We start from the raw sequence: 21,684 nt of genomic DNA, 5'->3' as shown, positions 1-21,684 counted from the left end.
ATGCTGAGGTTTGTTAGGTAAAATGTGGACCAAACATAAGGTGAGCTATTATGCTGCCATTAAAAATTTTATTGGGATTGTACATTAAATGGAAAAGAAATATGTTCATGATATGTTGTGAAATGACGAGTTATAACATAGGAAGCATACTTTAATCCTGTCTTTTAGAATTACATTTTTATATGTGTATGTAGGCACAATCTAAAATGACATGCACCAAAAAATTAATAACTATCTTGGGGTGGTAGAATGATCAGGAATATTTGTTTCATATTTTTTGCTCCTGTATGTTTTCTGATTTTCTACAATGAACAAATATCTGTATGGAGTAATTATAAGAAGCTTATTTGTTTCCCCTCTTAAAAGTGTCTTCCTCCCATGTTAGCCAGCCTGTGGTGCTAATGCTTCCCTCTGGGGATGTGGGCCACGACCGGTTAGGAGAGGGGTGCACGGCACACACGGGGAACCACAACATACCGAGGGCCTGTTAACAGCTGCTGGCTGCTTCGTCAATACTATCTCATCTATTCCTTCTGTCCCATCAAGCAAGATGGATATTATCATCCTCATTTTGCAGATGAGAAAACAGACCCAGAGAGGTCAAGTAGCTTGGTGTGGCCAAAGTCAACTAATTAGAAAGTGGCAGAGCCATGATTTGGTCCAAATCCACCTGCCTCAAACATTCATCTACTTTTTACTCTACCACACTACTTCTCATGACACCTCTAGAGAAGAAATATTTACAAGGTGGTGTCATAGCACATGCCTTCCCTCATTCTCCACCCTGGTCCCTAACTTGAGTGCCCCCTATACTCCCTGACTCAACAGTTCATATTTAGATGTCCCAATGCCCTGTTCTTCAGGCCCAGCCCACCCAGTACCCACATACCCAGACCAGAAGCTGCTGTCCTCAATTGGGGGTTATCACACCACTATCCCTGATAGGAACCTTTGGTCGTGGTGCCTCAGCATTGACCACTGAGTCCCCTGAGTTGTTCCCTTAATCACATCTCACATCCCCCACAGAAGATGTCCCTTCTTATTCCAAGGCCCAGTTTCTAAGACTAGCCTCTCCTGCTCACTCTGCTCCAAGCCCATGTTCATGGGACCAGTTTCCTGCTGTGGATGCTATTCCAAGTTCCTGTTCTAATTATCTGACTTCTTGATTCTGATGTGGGAACTGGAGCCCTGACCTGACCACTAGTCCTGACCTCTGTGTCTGGGGCTCTGCTTCCTGAAGACAAATGTCCCAGATGCCACTTACATGGACTTTGGAATAGTATTCTCCTAGATGTCTCACTGCCATGGCCCACCCACGTGTTAGAACGCTTGCAACTTCATCTGGGACCTTGATGCTGTTCAGGTTCATCTCTTGAGGCTTGTGTCTGTTGGACCAGAAAGTGTGAGGAGGTGACGTATCAGGGGAGATAATCCAGATCAGAGTTGAGGAGGGGAGTCAAGATTAGATTTAGGGAAGAAGGGTTGTATGTTCAGATCTGAAAAAGAAAAGCCCATAAATAGGCTGAGGGAAGAGTAGGTACCCTCAGAGTAAAGGTGGGTCATGATGTAGATTTCAAAATGGGTATGGCATGTGATTTAGGACTAAGACTGCGTTCAATGAAAAGTTTTAGAAGCCTAGAAAAATCATTCTATTAGCTTAAAATGCCCCTGATATTTGAAAAGGCATATTCATGACCAGATACCCAACCAGTTGCTTTAACTATAGGCTGACAAGTATTGGGGAAATCAAACCTTGTCTACCTGTCTAAACTTGGTGGATATCTGGGTTGTCTCACCTGTCTGGATGGGAACCAGTCACAGATTAAGATTTCTCCCTCTCTTGCAAGGAGTTAAGCAGCTGCCTTATCAGCAAATCTCTCCCAAAGTGACTTTAAACTTAAACTTAACCCAAGAAGGTTTATTTAAACCTATATATAAAATAGAAATGTTATCATTGGAATGTTGTAATTAGGTCCTTTAAAAATATTAAGCTGGGTACGGTGGCATATACCTATCATCCAAGCTACTCAGGAGGCTGAAGTGAGAGGATTACTTGAGCCCAGGAGTTCACAGCCAGCCTGGGCAACATAGTAAGATCCCATTTAAAAAAAGAAAAATGTATAACCTCTTCATCTAAAGTAATACATCATCATTGTTGAAAATTTAGAAAACACAAAAATTATACAAAGGAAATAAAAATCACCCATAATACTATTACTAGACACAACCACTCCATTGTAATATATTTTAATTTTCTGTCTTAGATAAAAAGAAATCACAGATTGAAATGAATGACTGTCATTTAGTTGGTAGCTAACATGGTAGGATTCTGAGACCCACTCTAGATGACGAGTGTGGAGACATCTGGGATTGCCAGGAGGTTTGAGAGCAGGTTCTGATAGCGCAAGGCTTTTCAGAAGAAGCTGATATTTTCTGAGAAGCAAACGATATTTGGAGGATTCTCTGGATCCAGAGAAATAACTCCTTCTGTTCAATGCTTAATTACCATCTGGCAACTGAGGTTGTGGATAAACAACCGTATTTACCTAAGGTAGCTTCTATGGATTGGAGAACATTCTTTTTTGTTTCACTTCTGGGCCAAGGGTCTTAATCTTCTGTCCCCCTGGGATCTTGGTCAGAGTTCACCTGGGAAGAGCATGGACTTTGTCTTCAGACAGCCCTGGGTCTGAATCCAGACAGATCACTCTGAGCTGCAGTTCCTCATCTGTAAAATCTTCTGTTCCTATCAAAGGTCCAGTGATATGACCATGTTAGGTACCTGGCAGACAATAAACGTTAACTAAATATGAGTGTCTTATGGCTTTCCCAGTGTAGTCACCCAGAACCTTCCCAAGGATTTTAAAGACTTAGGATTAAAAATTCCTGCCAAAGTTCTCTGCGACCATCAGCAAACAGGGTCCTCACTGGACTCACTATTCTGCAAGTCCAAGAAAATCACATTGTTTGGAAACCTACCCTCACATCAACAAAGCTGCAGAAGAGAGTCTAAGAACCTGTTAAGAAAACATGAAGCAAAAGTACTATTCACTTTTACCAAGTACTTATGTGTATGTTGGAGTGGAGTGGCGTCTTTTGTTGTGGGTTGGTCCAGTGTATGTGGTTTCATGGGACTAGGATTGGCTAGAGAGAAATTTCCTGCCTATCATAAAGGATATGGCACTATTAGGAGGGACTGTAGCATAGGGGAAAGAGCATGGACATTACGGCCAAGTAGCGCTGACCTCAAGCCCCAGCTCTGCTATTCTGGGACTTTGGACAGGTTGTTGAACCCATCTGCATTACAGTAGTTTCCTAAGGGGTGAGTTTAATAATGCTTATTTTTCAGTGTTCGAGGGAATGGAAATAATATATGTAAAGGTCTTCATCAAGAGAAAGTGCTCAAAAATGCTATTATTATTATCAAGGCTATTAATAACCATCTAGGGAAACAAAGTCCAAATTCAGAAGGAAGTCCAGGGAATTATCTAATTAAAGGAGCTGAGACACATATTGTGGCCAAGTCATATAGCCAGGAACCTCACAACAAAAGGGAGGAGGCAAGTACACTTAGTTCTTCTTTTTTTTTTTTTTTTAAGACAGGGTCTCACTCTGTCACCCAGGCTGGAGTGCAGTGGCACAATCACAGCTCACTGTAGCCTCAACTTCCTGAGTTTAAGCAATCCTTCTACCTCAGCCTCCCAAGTAGCTGAGACCACAAGTATGCACCATCACAGCTGGCTAATTTTTTATTTTTTTATAGAGATGGGGCCTCACTATGTTACCCAGGCTGATCTCGAACTCCTAAGCTCAAGCAATCCTCCTGCCTTGGCCTCCCAAAGTGCTGGGGTTACAGGCATGAGCCACCATGCCCAGCCTACTACACTTCATTCTTACAGTGCACACTTATAAGTACCAGCTACCTTGCAAAGTGATGATGAAATGATGACTATTTTTAAAAAGACTTTGGAAATAGGAATTGACCAGGCCTTGGCAGGAGAAGACACATGACCAGTGTACAAAGTGCAGGAAGCAAGGAGGGAGATGGCACAATGTGAGGCTAGAGGCAGGGAGGCAGGAACTAGCCTCTGTGTAGGATTTCAGTCTAGATTCTGAAAGCAATGAAAAGCTGTTGAAATACTCTGAGGAAAGAGATATTATATTGTAATGATATTTGTGTTTTTAAAAGGCCACTGTGGCTTGCAGTATAGATAACAAATTGGAGAAAGACAAGAGAGTATATAAAGACAGTTAGAATGATTTTACATTAGTTCAGAGAAGAAATGATGTAGCTTAGTACAGGGTAATAGTAAGAATGGTGGTAGATGTTCAGGAGATATTTGGAAGGTAAGATGGACAACATTTAAATATGGAGGATGAAGGCAAGGAAGAGCCAAGGGTGACCTCCAGGGTTTCTGACTTGCACAATTGGAGTAGGACCAGGTTAGAGGGAAGATGGTTAATGGTTAGGTTAGTTATTAACAGGGTAGATTTGAGGTGTTTCTGATATATCAAAAGGTAAATGCAAGTAAAAGATAGAAAGTTGGAGATACATGCCTGGAACTCTAAGAAGCAGCCAACACTAGAAATATAAACAAATGAGTCATCTATACAGAGGTAGTAATTAAGCCATGAGTTGAATGAGATCACCTACAGATAAAGAATCAAGTCAGAACAGGAGAGGGTTTACGACTGAACCTCGAGCAAGTTCAAATTTAAAGGCCAGTAGTGGAAGATGAGTAGCCAAAGAAAGTAGAGACAGTGGATGGGGGAAGTTGGGGGGGGGGGGGGGCACCAAAAAGGAGATATGGCACAGAAGGCAAGGGAGGAGAGTCGGTTGAGAAGAAGGACAACATAGGATCCATTGGATTAAGCATTGCAGAAGCTTAGCTAGAGTTATTTTGGTAGTACAATGTGGCCTGAAAATACACAGAACTGGGTTGATGAATAAGTGGGAGGTGAAGCGAAGACAGTAAGTATAGCTACCTTATTCAAATAATTTGATGGTGATGAAGAGAGAGATAAGACCATAACTAGAGGGGGATGAAGGGTTAAGTAAGGTCTCAGCTTTTTAATGGGAGAGATTTGAATGTGCTTAAAAGACAATGAGAACAGTTCAGTTGGAGCACGAGTTGAATCCAGAGAAGAGTAAGGAGATCATTGTTAGAGTTGGGAAGAAGGGATGGGACCAAGACAGTGTGGTATTAGTAAAAAAAATTGTCTAACAGAGCAATGGAATATAATAAAAAGCCCAAAAATAGACCCACACAAATATAGTCAACTGATCTTTGACAAAGGAGCAAAGGTAATATAATAGAGCAAAGATAGTCTTTTCAACAAATGGTGCTGAAACAACTGCATATCCACATGTAGAAAAAAAAAAAAAAGAATCTAGACATAGACCTTACACCCCTCACAAAAATTAACTCAAAATGGATTACAGACCTAAGTGTAAAATGCAGAACTATAAAACTCCTAGAAGACAACACAGAAGAAAACCTAGATGACATTGGATATGGCAGTGATTTTTTAAGTCAACACCAAAAGCATTATCCATGAAAGAAATAATTGATAAGTTGGACTTCATTAAAATTTAAAACTTTTGCTCTGTGAAAGACACTGTCAAGAGAATGAGAAGACAAGCCACAGATTTGAAGAAAGTATTTGCAGAAGACATATCTGATAAAGAACTGCTATCCAAAATATGCAAAAAACTCTTAAAACTCAACATTAAGGGCCAGGCGTGGTGGCTCATGCCTGTAATTCCAGCACTTTGGGAGGCCAAGGCAGGCAGATCACTTGAGGTCAGGAGTTTGAGACCAGCCTAGCCAACATGGTGAAACCCTGTCTCTACTAAAAATACAAAAATTAGCCGGGTGTAGTGGCACACGCCTGTAATCCCAGCTACTTGGGAGGTTGAGGCAGGAGAATCACTTGAACCCGGGAGGTAGGGGTTGCAGTGAGCCGAGATTGTGCCACTGCACTCTAGCCTGGGTGACAGAGTGGGACTCTGTCTCAAAAAATAAATAAATAACAACTGGGCGCGGCAGCTCATGCCTTTAATCCTAGCACTTTGGGAGGCCAAGGTGGGCAGACCACTTGAGTTCAGGAGTTCAAAACCAGCCTGGCCAACATGGTGAAACCCCATCTGTACTAAAAATACAAAAAAATTAGTCAGACGTGGTGGTGGGCACTTGTAATCTTAGCTGCTTGGAAGGCTGAGACAGGAAAATTGCCTGAACCTGGGAGGCGGAGGTTGCAGTGAGCTGAGATGGCACCACTGCACTCCAGCCTAGGCAGTAGAACCAGATTCCATCTCAAAAAACAAACAAACAAAAAAACCTCAACATTAAGAAAGTGAACAACCCAAATAAAAAATGGTAAAAGACCCAAACAGAAACCTCACCAAAGAAAATATACAGATGGCAAGTAAGCAAATAAAAATATGTTCAACATCATACCTCATTAGGGTGTTACAAGTTAAAACAATAATGAGATACCACTATTCATCTATTAGAATGGCCAAAATCCAACACAATGACAACATCAAATCCTTTGGGGGATATGGAACAACAGGAACTCTAATTGTTGCTGGTGGAAATGCAAAATGGTAAAGCTACTTTGGAAGACAGTTTGGCAGTTAAATCTAAATATACTATTACCATATGATCCAGCAATTGTGCTCCTTGGTATTTACCCAAATGAACTAAAAATTTTATGTCCACCCAAAAACCTGCACATGGACGTTTATAGCAGCTTTATTCATAATTGCCCAAACTTAGAAGTAACCAAGATATCCTTCCATAGGTGAGTGGATAAACTGTGGTACGTTCAGGCAATCAGATGTCATTCAGTGCTAAAAAAGAAATGAGCCATTAAGTCATGAAAATACAGACAGGAAACTTAAATACATATTACTAAGTGAAAGAAGCCAATCTGGAAAAGCTACATACTGTATGATTCCAATTCTATGACATTCAGGAAGAGGCAAAACTGTGGAGATAGAAAAGATTAGTGGTTGGGAAGAACAAGGGATGAATAAGAACAGCACAGAGGATTTCTGGGCCAGTGAAACTATTTCATATGATACTACAATGGTGGATACATCTCATTATACATTTGTCAAAACCCATAAAATGTACAATACCAGGAGAGCAGCATAATGTAAACTGTGGACTTTGCAGGATAATGATATGTTAATATAGGCTTATTGATTGTAACAAATGTATCATTCTGATATAGGATATTGATAGTGAGGGAGACTGTGTGTGTGTGTGTGTGTGTGTGTGTGTGTGTGTATGTAGGGGTGAAGGGACAGGGAATATGTGGGATAACCCTGTACTTTCCACTCAGTTTTCCTGTGAACCTAAAAGTGCTCTAAGAAAATTTATTAATGTTTTTCTAAAAAATGAAGTTGGATCCCTACTCTATCATATTAAAAAATAAACTCCAAATGGATTGAAGACCTAAATGTGAAAGGGAAAATTATAAAGCTAATGAAAGAAAATATTGGAGAATACCTATATGATCCCAGTTTCTTTAGGCAAGATCATAAAAGTGCAAGCCATAGGAGATAAGTTGATGAATTTGACTAGAAGAAAGTTATTTCTGTTAAATGAAGAATTCCAAAGGTAAGACTAACCTCTGGGTGCCAGAAAGGAAAAGATATTTGTAAATGTTGAGGTACTCCTGTCTAGAAAATCCCCCAAAACGGAAAGAAAAAGACAATAAAATCCACTGGCAAAGATTTTGAGTAGAAAATTTGCAGAAAGGCAAACCTGATAAATTTGTGAAGATGATCAAATGTAGTAATATTAAAATAAGATACTACGTTATAAGCATCAGATTGGAAACAATTAGAAAGTCCAGTAATAACAAGTACTGGTGAGGATATGGAGGAAATTAGGAACACTAGTAGATAGCTGATAGAATAAAAGGTATAGCTATTCTGCAGTACTTAGTGAAATTAATATGACTATACCCACAACTTAGCAATCCTACTACGTTATCAATCTTGCTGAGAAACTCTGATCACAAGTACAGCAGCATGAGGTTCTTCATTACATCAATATTTGTGGAGACAAGGAACTAGAAGTCAGCTAAGTGCCCCTCACTGGAAGAATGGTTACGTAAAATGTGATCTATGCATACAATGGAGTACTAGGCAACAGTCATAAACAAATTACATTTACATGTAGTAACAATGATATAGCTCAAAAGTGTACAGTTGAATGAAAGAACCATTAAAACACAAAACAATTCTAAATAACACAGACACACTCAGAACAACACACGTTAAATACTTAGGAGTGAGTGCTAAGTAGAGGAGGAAAAATGGAAGTAGGATAAAGAGTATAAAGATAAAAAGTAATAGAAAATGGTCTTTACTTTGTCCAGTGATAAAATTATATGATAAGCTATGGAGTTTGAGTGACTTCATTCCTTCTGTCTGTTGTCCTAAAAAGAAAAGGAATTTTTAAAAGTAAAATAAATACAATATAGGTACAATAATTTAATATGATTGTGTTTTGAAGATTAATTCAGATAAAGCACTTAACTTAGTGCCTAGCACATATTAAACACTCAATGAATGTTATCTATTAATGCTATCAACACTATTCATGATACAGCTACTACCAATCCATTGGAGTTGGCACTTAAAACCAATTGGATTTAGATTATTTTCTCCCAAAAGATCCTTTCAGGTCTAATATACTATAGTTCTGCAAGAGGGATAGGGAAATACCACAGGAGGCCCAGAAGCAACAGGTAGGAGAAGAGATGGAACATCCTTGGGGAATGGGAAAGGCTACCATCTTGTTTGTAGCATCATAGGAAACTTTGATGGTTAATTTGGGAGAATACTGATTAGTAAATACAATGCACAGATTAAGGAAGTAGGAACTGTGCTAGTAAAAAGTGCTATGAAGCTGGGAGACTTTATATACTTTGCTATACTTCCTCCAAAAGGGTGTTTTAACATTTTAAGTTATAAAATTGTAGCTGAGTTACAAAGTTTTGCTATGCAGTGTTTGATTTGGATTACCCCTCCCCCATCCTCCTTCTTCCCCAAAGTGGGACACAGGTTGTTCTATTGAAATAAGCAAGATCATCACCTAGTGGTTAATTCCTCCAAGTGCTGACACAAGATTTGGTCCCAGAGAGCAAAGATATGCCCAATCTGTGTCCTCATACAATGTTAATTCATTCAACAAGTGTTGACTGGGACTTTATGCCAAGCACTGTTCTGGTGCCTGGGGATACAGAGTTGCTAACATAAAATGACAAGTTTAAAAATAAAGTTAAGGAAGTACCAACTTAGAAGCTTAAGCGCTCTCTCAAAATGATGTTGCATGTATTTATTTCCCACTGGTTTTCCGTAGATCATAGATGAAGAAGAAACTCAGTTTATGAGCAATTGCCCTGTTGCAGTCACTGAAAGCACTCCACGGAGGAGGACGCGGATCCAGGTGTTTTGGATAGCGCCACCAGCAGGAACAGGCTGCGTGATTCTGAAGTAAGTAAACATGGAATCCTTCCCTGCAGTTTATCAAAGACTTTGTGGTGTGATTGCAGGGAAAAAAAAAAAAAAAGTTCTTTACTGAGCATCAGAAAGTTGCATCATCTCTCCGCCGTCCCTCATCTGAATTCTCAATAGCACCATAGACTATCATTGGTGAAGTGCTCCATAAAGATTCATTTGCTAGAATCTCTATTTTCATCAAATAGGATGATTCTCCTGGCCACCCTGTCCTACTAGAGATAATTATATTAGGGCTGGTTAAGAAAAATTACAAACCAGGTGAAGATAATCTTTGACTTTTTCCACCTAGAATTTAACACTTTTTCTTTTCTCAGAACATTCAGCGCCTAGAATCCTTAAACTCTGCTTAGGCTGCCCTGAGACCCACATGTGACCTTCATTAGCCCTGAGCTCTGCTTTATGATGCCATCTTCTTCCTTGCCCATCAAAATGGCCCTCTGGTGCCCCTTCCTATCTGGCCTCCTGACCCTCCTTTCAGTGAGTTATAATAGGTGATAAAAGGTATTAACCAGCCAAAACAGTTTTCCTCTGAAAGGTAGTATTGTCTCAAACCTGTTTCTCCAAACTTATGTGCCACAGAATGATGGTTTGGGAAATGGAAATAGATGGGCAGGAAAACGATTTCTGTGGTCAAATGTTTGCAAAAGGCTGTGTACTACATATCCTTCTTACAGATTCATAATACTAGCATAATGAAGTTTTTGCAAAGTCCTGGCGAAAAAAAAAATCTGTTTAATTTGGTTTCACCCAGTATTTATGGTGACATCTATTAACATTCACAGTTTGGTGAAACACAGCCATAATCTATTTTAAATAGGTTTGAAGTCCTATATGGAATGATGCTGAGAATGTTAGGATTTCATATCAGCAAATTAGTCATGGGTAGATGGACAGGGTTCCAGTCCTGGCATCCAAGAAGTCACTTTTTTTTTTTTAATGGAAGTAGGCACTGAAACCTTCCCAACAGCCTTTCTCTTTTTTAAATCCTCGAAGGTCTTATTTATGTATTTGGTTCATTTGTCAAATATAGTCATTTTGACAGACTTACAACTGTGGTTAACTCCAGCGCACCCCTGAGGAGATCCCGATAAGAAGCCCACCTAGGCATTGCAGTACCTGCAGTTCTTAGACTTCCACTGTGCTTGGCTTATGGAAAAAACCCCACAGAGTCTCTGAAGCATCTGTCCATTGTCCAGACTCAGCCCTGTCATTGTCTGGCCTCCCTTTGCCGCCATCTGTCTGGACATTATTTGTTTCTTTCTTAGTTTAATGCAAGCTAAGCATCCTTCCTCAGATTCCTTGAGCAGTTTGGCTCTTGGCATTAATCTACACTGGTCATTAAGAAAAAATCAGTAGAATTTTAAAACATGAAATCATATCTATAAATGTCAATATATAACATGTCTATAGTATCTAGTTAAAATGTGGGAGATGGCCTTGTGGAAATGAACAAAGACCCCTGAAATGAGAACAGAGACTGTGTGTTCAGAGCCTGTTGTATAACAAGGGAGTCAGCTGCCATTACTAGCATTTGGCAGAGTCTCAAAGGCAGGCAGAGGACTGGGAAAGCCTTCTAGTGAAAACAAGAGAAGACTGATTGGAGGTTCCTTGGCATGAGGAAGCTGGAGGCAGGCTAACTACAAGTGGAGCATCTTATGTGATTGGTTTGGAGGGCATATTTGGCTTCCTCTGTTTAGTTCTGAGTTGAAAGTGGGGGAGGTGGTAAGGGCAAAAAATAGAGCAGTTGACAGTTCCTTGGACAAATCCTGATATTCTGTGTCAATTGCTGGGGCCCAGAGACTGGGGGTCAGAGTACTATGGTCACTGTGATAAATAACCTTGCTATTGTCTGTTAGTAAATTCACTCTTAGCCCAGCGACTGGGTTCCCAGCTTGGCCCTCAGTGCCCATCCCACTACCCATGACAGCCCAATGGCTCCACAGAGCCTGGAGCTCTAAAAAAGATGGGCTGAAAATGTCAGATCTATGTGAAGAGTCTTCCTGCTCTAAAAGCTCTCATCCCTCTGGCCCAGATCTCTGGTTTTCTTTGATTCATTGTTCTTACAACCCAGAAGCATTAGATCTTTTTGGTGGAAGCCAGAAAGGCATCTCTTGTTTACCCATTAACAATCAACGTATGTGTACATATGTTTATCCATTAATATGTATGGCTTATTCATTTGCTCATTCTTCCAACAAAGCAACTGAGCTTCTATTAGCCCAGGCATCCAGGATATACACAATGGAGTTATGTTCTTGACCCTGGAGGTTCTTACAAGTCAAATAAGGGAGAGAGAAAAAGTCAACCAATGCTTTCTGTGTACCAAGAACTCAGCGCACATCTAGCAGGCTTTGTCTAATTTGATCTTCACAGAAAACTACTCCCATTTTACAGAGGAGGAGACAGGCCCTGGGGAAATTAGGCAAGTTTTTTAAAGTCATGAATCCATGTAATATTAAAGTCCATGTTCTGCCTTTCTTTTATTTATTTTTTCTCTGAAGAAATCATATATAAGCTACAACTATTTATTAAAGAAATAGTAATTGTATGGGCAGGACATAAATGCATTCACATTGTAAAATTTCAAACAATACAAAAAGTAGTAAAATACAGAAAAATACAGAATAAAGAAAAAGTTAAAGATCCATGGCATCTTGGCTGGGCACAGTGGCTCATGCCTATAATCCCAGCACTTTGGAAGGCTAAGGCAAGCAGATCACTTGAGGTAAGGAGTTCAAGACCAGCCTGGTCAACATGGCAAAACCCCGTCTTTACTAAAAATACAAAAATTAGCTGAGCGTGGTGGTGCACACCTGTAGTCCCAGATACTCGGGAGGCTGAGGCAGGAGAATAACTTGAATCTGAGGGGTGGCAGTTGCAGTGAGCTGAGACTGTGCCACTGCACTCCAGCCTGGGTGACAGAGTGAAACCCCATCTCAAATAAATAAACAAACAAATAAATAAAATCCATAGCATCTCTCTCAATTCCAGTTTTCTACACAAAGGCAATAATAGAATCAATTTGGTTTGTATGCTTTAGACTTATCTCTGCTTTTACATTCACGAAGGTAATCATAAAAGCACATAGTTTCATTCCTGTGAGAATTTAAGGTTACACAAATGGTATCATGTTATATGTAATGTCCTGAACTTGAATGGTTTTTCACTAAATAAGATGTATTAGAGATATGTCTGGGTCAGTACATACAAAGCTACCTCTTTTTGTTTTTTAACTGCTGCATGTCTATAGTATGGATGTTAATTATTCCAAAGTTAATGGACATTTAGATTGTTTCTGGTGTCTTACTATGACAAATAATGTTATGATGAATATCCTGATACTTGCCTATTGAGCAAATTTCCAAGTTTTTATCCACAGTAGATGCCAAGAAATGGGATCATAAGGGATGTACATTTATAATTTTATTAGATGCTGCCAGATTTTTCTCCAGAAAGTTTGCCAACTTAAACACTCTCCCTGACTGTGAACAAGACAGCCTAAATCTTTACTTGCTCAATGGCACTTCATATTATCAATCTTTAAGATTCATAAAGATTGTGTGAATGGCCCATTGATATTCTTGTCCATTTTTTAGTAATCTGTCTTTTAAAAATTGATTTACATGGCCGGGCGTGGTGGCTCTTGCTTGTAATCCCAGCACTTTGGGAGGCCGAGGGGGGCAGATTGCCTGAGGTCAGGAGTTCGAGACCAGCCTGGCCAACATGGTGAAACCCCGTCTCTTCTAAAAATACAAAAATTAGCCAGGTATGGTGGCATGCGCCTGTAATCCCAGCTACTCAGGAGGCCGAGGCAGGAGAATCACTTGAACCCAGGAGACGGAGGTTGCAGTGAGCCGAGATCCTGCCACTGCCATTCAGTCTGGGGGACAGAGTGAGACTCCATCTAAAAAAATAATAATAATAATTTAATTATATATTTAATTTTGTTTTAATATATGTAAATATTATATTTAAAATGTAGCTTATAAAATGTTTTTATAAATATATGTAAATACATCTTATATATTTACATACATATAAAATAATTTGATTTATTTAGAACATATTTATGTTTAAAATTGCTCTTTAGGTAGTCCAGATAATGACACTTTGTTGTAAATTTCAAATATTTCTCTCCACCTTTCTTTTAACTTTGCTTGTGGGTATCTAATCAGCCAAAAGTTTGAAATTTTTATGTAATCAAAAGTATCCATCCTTTCCTTTATGAATTTTGATTTTATGTCTTGTTCAAAAATAATTTTCCTATGCCTAAGGCTATAAATATATTCCCATATTTTATAGATTTTAAAATAAATGTAGGTCTTTAATCTTCCTGGAATTTAATGTTGTGAATGATATGATATTAATAAGCTACCACAGAAAATAGATGGCATGCTCAAAATGAGGTGCCAGAGGAAAGTTTAATAAGGGTCTATTTACAATGGTGGGGGCAAAATAACAGTGAAGGAGGGCTATACAAGGAGGGCCTGAAGAATCAAAAGGAAAAGGCAGAGAGGATGGGGTAGAGAGGACCACCCCTTTACAGGAGCTAAGACCTTTGGTTAAGAGAAGCAACTAGCCTCAGGTACCCCAACCCTACTTCTTTCTCTAATTCCTTGTGGGCTCTCCCTTTGGTGTGGTTCCAACTACAGGAACATAGAGCCCATTGATATAATCTTTACGGAGTATTCTCAGTCTTTAACTAGGGGGCAGAAGAGTAGAGCAGGTATCCAGAGGAACAAATCAAAGATATCCACCACAGATGGGAAATTGAAATCTACCAATTTTTCCCCAAATGGGTAGTTGTCCCCCATCCATTTATCAAATAGTTTATTCTTTCCTTGATGGGCTGAGATGCTACTTCATTAAATGCAAAATTTTTATACAGGTCTGGTCCATTCTGTTGATCTTTTTATGTATTCTTCCATGAAACCCACACCATTTTATAGTGTAAAATGGTTATGTTTTGATAGCAAGTCATTGCTCATCAGTCTTCTAGTTCAAACTGTTCATGGTCATTCAAGCAGATTTCTAATTGCTGACAAATCGTAGAATAAGTTTGTTGTGTTTGATAAAAAATCATTTTGGGATTTCGAATGGCTTTGCACTGAATTAATAGTTTCCCAGAATACATAAGATGTATTCTCAGTCAAAAACATGGAATGTTTCATATTTATTTTGGTCTTTCGTATCCTTCTTAAAATTTTGTAATTTTCCTTCATTTAGATTGCACATTCTTGAGAGGCTTTTTCCCCATATAGGTAATTTATAGTTTTATTTCTTTTGTGAATGGGATCTTTGTCTTTTTGTGCTTTCTAATCATTGATCCCTTGTGTTTAAAAAAGCTATCGATTTTTGTACCTTAAGTTTGAATTTGGACACTGCTGAACTCTCTTGGTAGTTCTAATGGCTTATTCTTTCATTCTTTTGGGATTGTCGATGTAAATGATCATATCTTAAAATAATGAATATGTATATATATACCTTTTGTTTCTTTTTTATGTTTTAGTTTATTATCTAGCACCTCTAGTACAGTATTACATAGTAGTATTCATGCTTATTCCAGATTTTAATGGGAACACTATTTTACTTTTAAGTGTAATATTCAGTATTACAGATTTCAAATCAGTGCCTTTAATCAAGTTGAGGAAGACCCTTTAGCTAAGAAACTTCCCTTCTTTATCATGTTGAAGGTGTTATTTGGGAAACCAACCAACCAGTATTCCATGTGTAAGAGTAAGGCAAGAAGTATATGCACCCAGAGTATACCAGACATTGAGAAAGATTCAGGGTATAAACAATGATCCTGACTTTCAAAACACTTTCAGTCTAGTTGTGATGTAAATTAAAATATTTATGCAAAAGCTAGCAAACCGAAGACAGATATTAATGGGGGACAAATTAAACATGGTAAGAGTTCAGAGAGGAGATGAATGAGAAATGGAAAAATCAGAGCCTCTTGGAAAAGTTAGCAGTTACATCTTGAAGATAGTGTTAGGGTTTGGATAAAAGGAAAGAAGGGAAGAGGTTATTCCAGGTAAAAGGGGTGGACAAAGTGAAAACTGAAGTGAAAGCAAACATGGCAGCCCTAGAAGACAGTAGGTAGACCTTTCAAGATTAAAAAGCCTTTGGGGCCAAAATCCATTGCTAAATCATAGAGTCCCTCCGATGTCAACAGGAAGAGATTGAACTTGATTCTAGAGTAGTTGAGGGAGCCATTAGTAGTTATTAAACAGTAGACTGACACACTGGGAGGAATGTTCATTAAAAAGTTAGTAAGGGTGGGCCAGGTGTGGTGGCTCACGCCTGTAATCCCAGCATTTTGGGAGGCTGAGGTGGGCAGATCACCTGAGGTCAGGAGTTTGAGACCAGCCTGGCCAACATGGTGAAACCCTGTCTCTACTACAAATACAAAATTAGCCAGGTGTGGTGGTGCATGCCTGTAATCCCAGCTACTTGGGAGGCTGAGGCAGGAGAATCGCTTGAACCCAGGAGGTGGAGGTTGCATTGAGCGGAGATCATGCCATTGCACTCCAGCCTGGGCAACAAGAGCGAAACCTCATCTCAAAACAAACAAACAAACAGGTTAGTAAGGATACTTACATCTGGCAGCAAAGTTCAGGACAGATAAAAAGGGGGATACCAACTGTGCTGCAGAGCCCTCACTTGTAAAAAGGAGCATTTGTGTTGTGGTGTTTGAGTAATATTCCTGGGAGAAGGCAGCCTAGTAGATAAGCTGCACAGACTGATGAATGTCTATAGATGACAGCTCTGAAGCCCACGTCGCTGGTTGTGTTCCTTTTGCCCAGGAGTTCTGGGAAGGAAAATACATAGCAATTATGACTTTCCTTTTGGCACAAACCTGACACCATTTCCATTTTCCATTTGGATGCAAAGCTTTGAACATTTCTAAATTACAGACTTTCCAGGCAGCCCTCCTTATAGCCTTCTCTCTACAAATGAGTGACCCAGCACTTAAAGTTTCCCTGGCATATGCTACAATGCTGCAAGAATGCTGCAAACCATCATAGACAAGTAGCAATTGATTAAAAGAAAAAGCCCCCATGAGTAGAATAAATGTTTACAGACCCCACCAGAAGGAAGTTCCGTACCCTTGAGTCTACCAAAATTTTATCTCGTGAAGTGATCCTCTGTTTCCATGGATTTGTTACCTTTGGATAGATTTCCAACACTTACTTGTCCCTTCCTGGAAGGGTCTGAGATGTAGATCATCCTTCTCCTGAGAACACATTCATTTGGTAAACCATCAGGAAATTCACTCTTAGGAAACAGTGGTTGGTACAAGGCAGACATAAGAGACAAGAGCCAGGCACTGTTCTGGGTGCACTACAAATACTTATTTCATCCTCATAGCAACCCTATGAAGTAGATATGAAGGAGGAAGCTGAGGCACAGAGAGGTTCAGTAATGTTCCCAAGGTCACAGAGTAAGTGACAGAGTTGGGATTCAAACAGAAGCATCTGGGCTCCCAAGTCTGTGATCTTCATATTGTACTCTGCCATCTCAGTCTGATGCCACAGGGTCAGGTTGAACTCTGACTCTTCTCTCCCTCCAACATCATTAGAGCCAGATCTTGGCTCTTTTTTATCACTTGCTCTACATTCATTGCCGAATTCACAGACACTTCTTGCCTTACTCTTACAGAAACCTCCTAACTGATCACTCCAGTTCCTTACCCTCTGGTCCTCCTCACGCTGGTATAAGACTTGCTGTCCTCAGGCCCATCTGAGTCACACCACTTACCTAACACTTGAACAGGGCTCCCCAGCACCTTCAGATAAAGTCCAAATCCTGATCAGAGCATATAAGGGTGCCTATGACCTTCACCAGGTCCCTCACCAGCCTTCCACTGCATCTCTCTCTGAACTCTGAATCCTCCCCAGCCTTTGTTGTCTGTCCATTCCCTTGGTAGCACTTACTGAACACCTCCTGCGTGCAGGCAGTAAGGACACAGAGGCTGCCTTTGAGGTTGGCACAGTCTAGGGAAAATCATGAACATACAAATTGGGTCCACAGCCCTTCATCCACAAACTGAAATCCAGAAAGCTCTAAAATCCAAAAGATTTTTCATAACTCATTTAGGGCCAAAACCTGCCCTAAACTGCCCCAAAGTTACGTATGGTCTTTTTGTGAACATATTAATGTGTTTGATGGTGAGATGCTGTCCCAGACCCTGATGGGGGCATTACAAGATACATGGAATGTGTACTATATTATTCAAAATATTCTTAATTTCAAAACGTATCTGGCCTCAGGTCTATCAGAGAAAGGACCTTGGCCCTGTTGATGCAATCCAGGGTGGGAAATTCAGTAATGGAAGCATCACTCAGGGTGCTTAGGCAACCCTCTGGCAGGACTGGGTTTCATGTAAATGTTAAAAAGAAGCAATTCATTTCTAGTGAATTGCTAGTGAAATAACCTATTCCCAGCTGCAGCTGCTACAAGATATGAGAACTCATTCAATGTTTCTCACCACCAAAGAATAAAGTCAAAATTCCTTAGCACAGTGTCTAACTCTGTATATTTCAAGCCACCTTTACAACCTTATTTGTAGGAACTCCTCCCCACACAGGACTCTGAGCTTCATGAAGGCATAGATCAATTTCACTCTTCTTTGTGGTCGTAATGTAGGTCAGCAAATCACTGCTCATGGGCCAAAACTGGTCCACTGCCTGTTTTTGTAAATAAAGTTTTATTGGAACACAGTCACGTTAATTGATTTATGTACTGTTAGAGCTCTATCAAGCTATAGTAGCAGAACTTAAAAGTTGCAATGGAGACCATATGGCCTGCAAAGCCTAAAATATTTATCTGGCCCTTTATAGAAAAAGTTTACTGACTCCTGTTCTAATGTACACTCCAGCATCAGGAACTCAATAATTATTGATTCTTGTCCTAGGTTCTTCTAAAAGCCCAGCTGAGACCTAAGTTTATAAGCAGGTAGTTTATTTGGGAAATGATCCCAGGGAGCAAGAGTGAAGGGTGGGGGTGGTGATTTGGTCAAGTGTTATTGACTTGGCCACCAATGCAGGCCGCTGGTGTTTGACCCCAGTTGGGGCCTTTGGAGAAGGCTTATGACATGTGTCTCAGAACAGTGTGCCCGGGGTAACCGGGGAAGCCACTATCCATTGGCCTCCATCCTTCATTAATCAAAGGTGGCTGCCTAGCATTAACTCTCTTCCACTTCTGAGATGCATACATGTGAGTATTATTAAGATTCTGAACACTTGCTGCAGTATCAGAGAAGCTCTGGGACAGGAATCAAGTGGTACACCATGCAGGCAAGATGTGCATCATCCCATTGCAGTGGGGGCAGAGATGGTCAAAGTCTGTACAGAGTTGGTCACTGCAATAGTGGTTGGAGTCAGAGTTGTGCTGAGAGGATGTGAAGGGGTGTGTAGAATTGCCTATTATGGTCTGAATATTTTGTGTCCACCCCAAAATCCATTTGTTGAAGTTTAATCCCCATTGTGATGGTATTTGGAGGTGGTACTTTTGTGCTATAATTAGATCAAGAGGGTGAAGCCCTCGAAAATGGGATTAGTGCCCTTATAAAAAGACATACAGGGACAGATGTGGTGGCTCACACCTGTAGTCCCAACACTTTGAGAAGCCAAGGTGGGAGGATCGTTTGAGTCCAGGACTTCGAGACCAGCCTGGGAATCATAGTGAGACCTCGTCTCTACAAAAAATAAACAAAATTAGCTTGGTGTGCTGGTGAGAGCCTATAGTCCCAGCTACTCAGGAGACTAAGGTGGGAGGATTGCTGGAGCCCAGGAGATTGAGGCTTCAATGAGCTGAGATGGCACCACTGCACTCCAGTCTAGGAGACATAGTGAGACCCTGTCTCAGAAAAAAAAAAAAAAAAAGAGACAGGGCTTCCTTTCTCTCTCTGTCATTCACTATGTGAGGACAAGAGGAGATGGTCATCTTTAAACCATGAAGAGGGCCTTTACAGGGCACTGAATATGCTGGCACCTTGATCTTAGACTTTCCAGCCCCCAGGACTGTGAGAAATAAATTCTGTTTATAAGCTACTCAGTTTATGATATTGTATTTTGTTATAACAGCCTGAACAGACTAAGACAGTGCCCAATACATTGATTAATCAAATAATAAGTAGCTTATATTTATTGCTAAGCACTATGCTAAATGCATTGCATGTCTTATCTATGTCTTATGTAATTCTCATAAAAGCCCTATAGAATTTTCACTATATTATTCCCATTTTGTTCTTAAGAAAGCTGACATTTAGACAGTTGATGTAAAGTAATGAGGCTTGGGACTTCAACTCACTTCTGCCCGACTCCAAAGCCCTAATCACCACTAAGCTACACTGACTGAGCTTGACTCCCCTCCCCGCAGCTCCTGCCCACCTTCTGCCTCAGCAGGTCTGTCAGGAGTAGGAAAGAGCCCTTCCTATAACCAGGGGTTGAAGGTCACCTGTGGGGTGAGATATTGTTCCCCAAGTGAGGAAACTAAATGTCACTTAGAAAATGGAAAACAAGCCCAGGGAAACTGGCAAGAGAAAGACTTGTTAGTGGGAAGAGAGGATGAGTATTAAGAAGCAATTAGCTAGCACTCATAATACTTTGTAATTTCGTAGGGCTCACTAACTCTTTTTATCTTCAAAGAAAGTAACAGAAAACCACATGCAATGACTCCATGTGTGATTTAGAGGAAAATGGCAGGGTTAGAAGGATCTGATGTGGCTGGGGTGAAGCTTACCCCCCAATTTTTCTGGCATTAGGTAGCAAGAGGAACTACAGGCTCCTTTGTTGTAAGTCAGGGTGGTTTTACTTCAGGCAGCCTAGAACCTCAGCAACCCTGACCAGGGAGGAAGCAAGGAGTCAACAGAAAAGGGACTAGGAAACCCCTGAACCAGCTAAAGTGTCAGATTCTTGGGAGAGCAGTTGGAAAGACCAATGCCATGGCTAAATGGAAACATGTGCCTGAATAGGAAGACTCAGATACCCCAGAATCTGCCATCCAACAGGTGGAATCCAGATGCCAGAGGTTCTCGGGATGCCAGTGGGAGCGTGGCTCCAGGGGATCAGTCCAATGGCAGCAGAGTTTCATTCAACGCTGAGATCCCAGGTGCAGGATCCAGCCCCCAGGGGAGAAAACTGGAAAGAATTAAATAGGAAGTACAGGCTGCCGAGGAACAGGCCCTAGACAGAGCTCTAGGCACAGCAGTAAACTGAAGCTTGGTGGGAAGACTAAAGCACTGCCAGATTGCACCAACATCGTGGGGATCCTGGGATCGACTGCAGCTTGGTGGGCATGCAAGAACACATGGCCCACCCTATTTGTGCACTAGCACCAGGTCTATGGCAGCAAGACTAGTTCCAATCCTCTTCCACTGATGGAGTGGGAGTTGCCAATATATTCCCTGCCCTGGTCAAGTTGGGATCAAAACAAAATGTTTCAACCCTATGAACATTTTTATAATTGAGGTTAAATTCACATAACATAAAATCAACCATTTTAAAGTGATCAATTCAGTGGCATCTGGTACATTTATAATGTGCAACCACCATCTCTACCTAGTTCTAAAACATTTCCATCACTTCAAAGTAAAACCCCTTATTCATTGAGCAGTTTCTCCCCACTCTCCTCTCCCCACCCCAGCCCCTGGCAATCACCAAACTACATTCCGGCTCTATGGACTTACCTATTCTTGATATTTCATATAAATGGAAGCATACAATGTGTGACCTTTTGTGTCTAGCTTTTTTTTACTTAGCATAATGTTTTTGATGTTCATCCATGTTGTAGCTTGTATCACTTCTTTATTCCTTTATATAGCTGAATAATTCCCCATTGTATGGATATACCACAATCTGTTTATTCCTGTGAACATTTTTAACATGAGATGATCGAAGGATAAAAATGAGAACTTTGGGCAACAGTGAAAAAGTATCATGGTATTATTCCTACATTAACTTTTCAGTCCCTATTTTTTTAACCAGGAGATAATTGGCATGTTGCCTCACACCTAAGTCTCATACCATCCATAGGAAGGACAGTAATGACTCTGAACAAGAGTAGAAAAAGACAAAGAAATGGTTTTACACCTACTTTGTCTTTCAGGGTCACAAAGTATGAAACAGCCTGTCCCA

At 40.3% G+C, this 21,684-nt stretch overlaps 1 protein-coding gene across 1 annotated transcript in view; it reads left to right on the top strand.

The window, feature by feature from the left end:
* Nucleotides 1–21,684, top strand: part of SPON1 (spondin 1) — a 310,818-nt gene that overhangs the window by 75,643 nt on the left and 213,491 nt on the right. Inside the window, exon 3 of the mRNA XM_002822007.4 lies at nt 9,381–9,514. Coding sequence (XP_002822053.3) covers nt 9,381–9,514 — 134 coding nt within the window. The remainder of the gene's footprint in view (nt 1–9,380; nt 9,515–21,684) is intronic.

Source organism: Pongo abelii, chromosome 9, assembly GCF_028885655.2.
Source record: "Pongo abelii isolate AG06213 chromosome 9, NHGRI_mPonAbe1-v2.0_pri, whole genome shotgun sequence".
NCBI lineage: Eukaryota > Metazoa > Chordata > Mammalia > Primates > Hominidae > Pongo > Pongo abelii.
The sequence above is the reverse complement of the archived record's forward strand: the minus strand, read 5'-3'. Positions and strand labels throughout refer to the sequence as shown.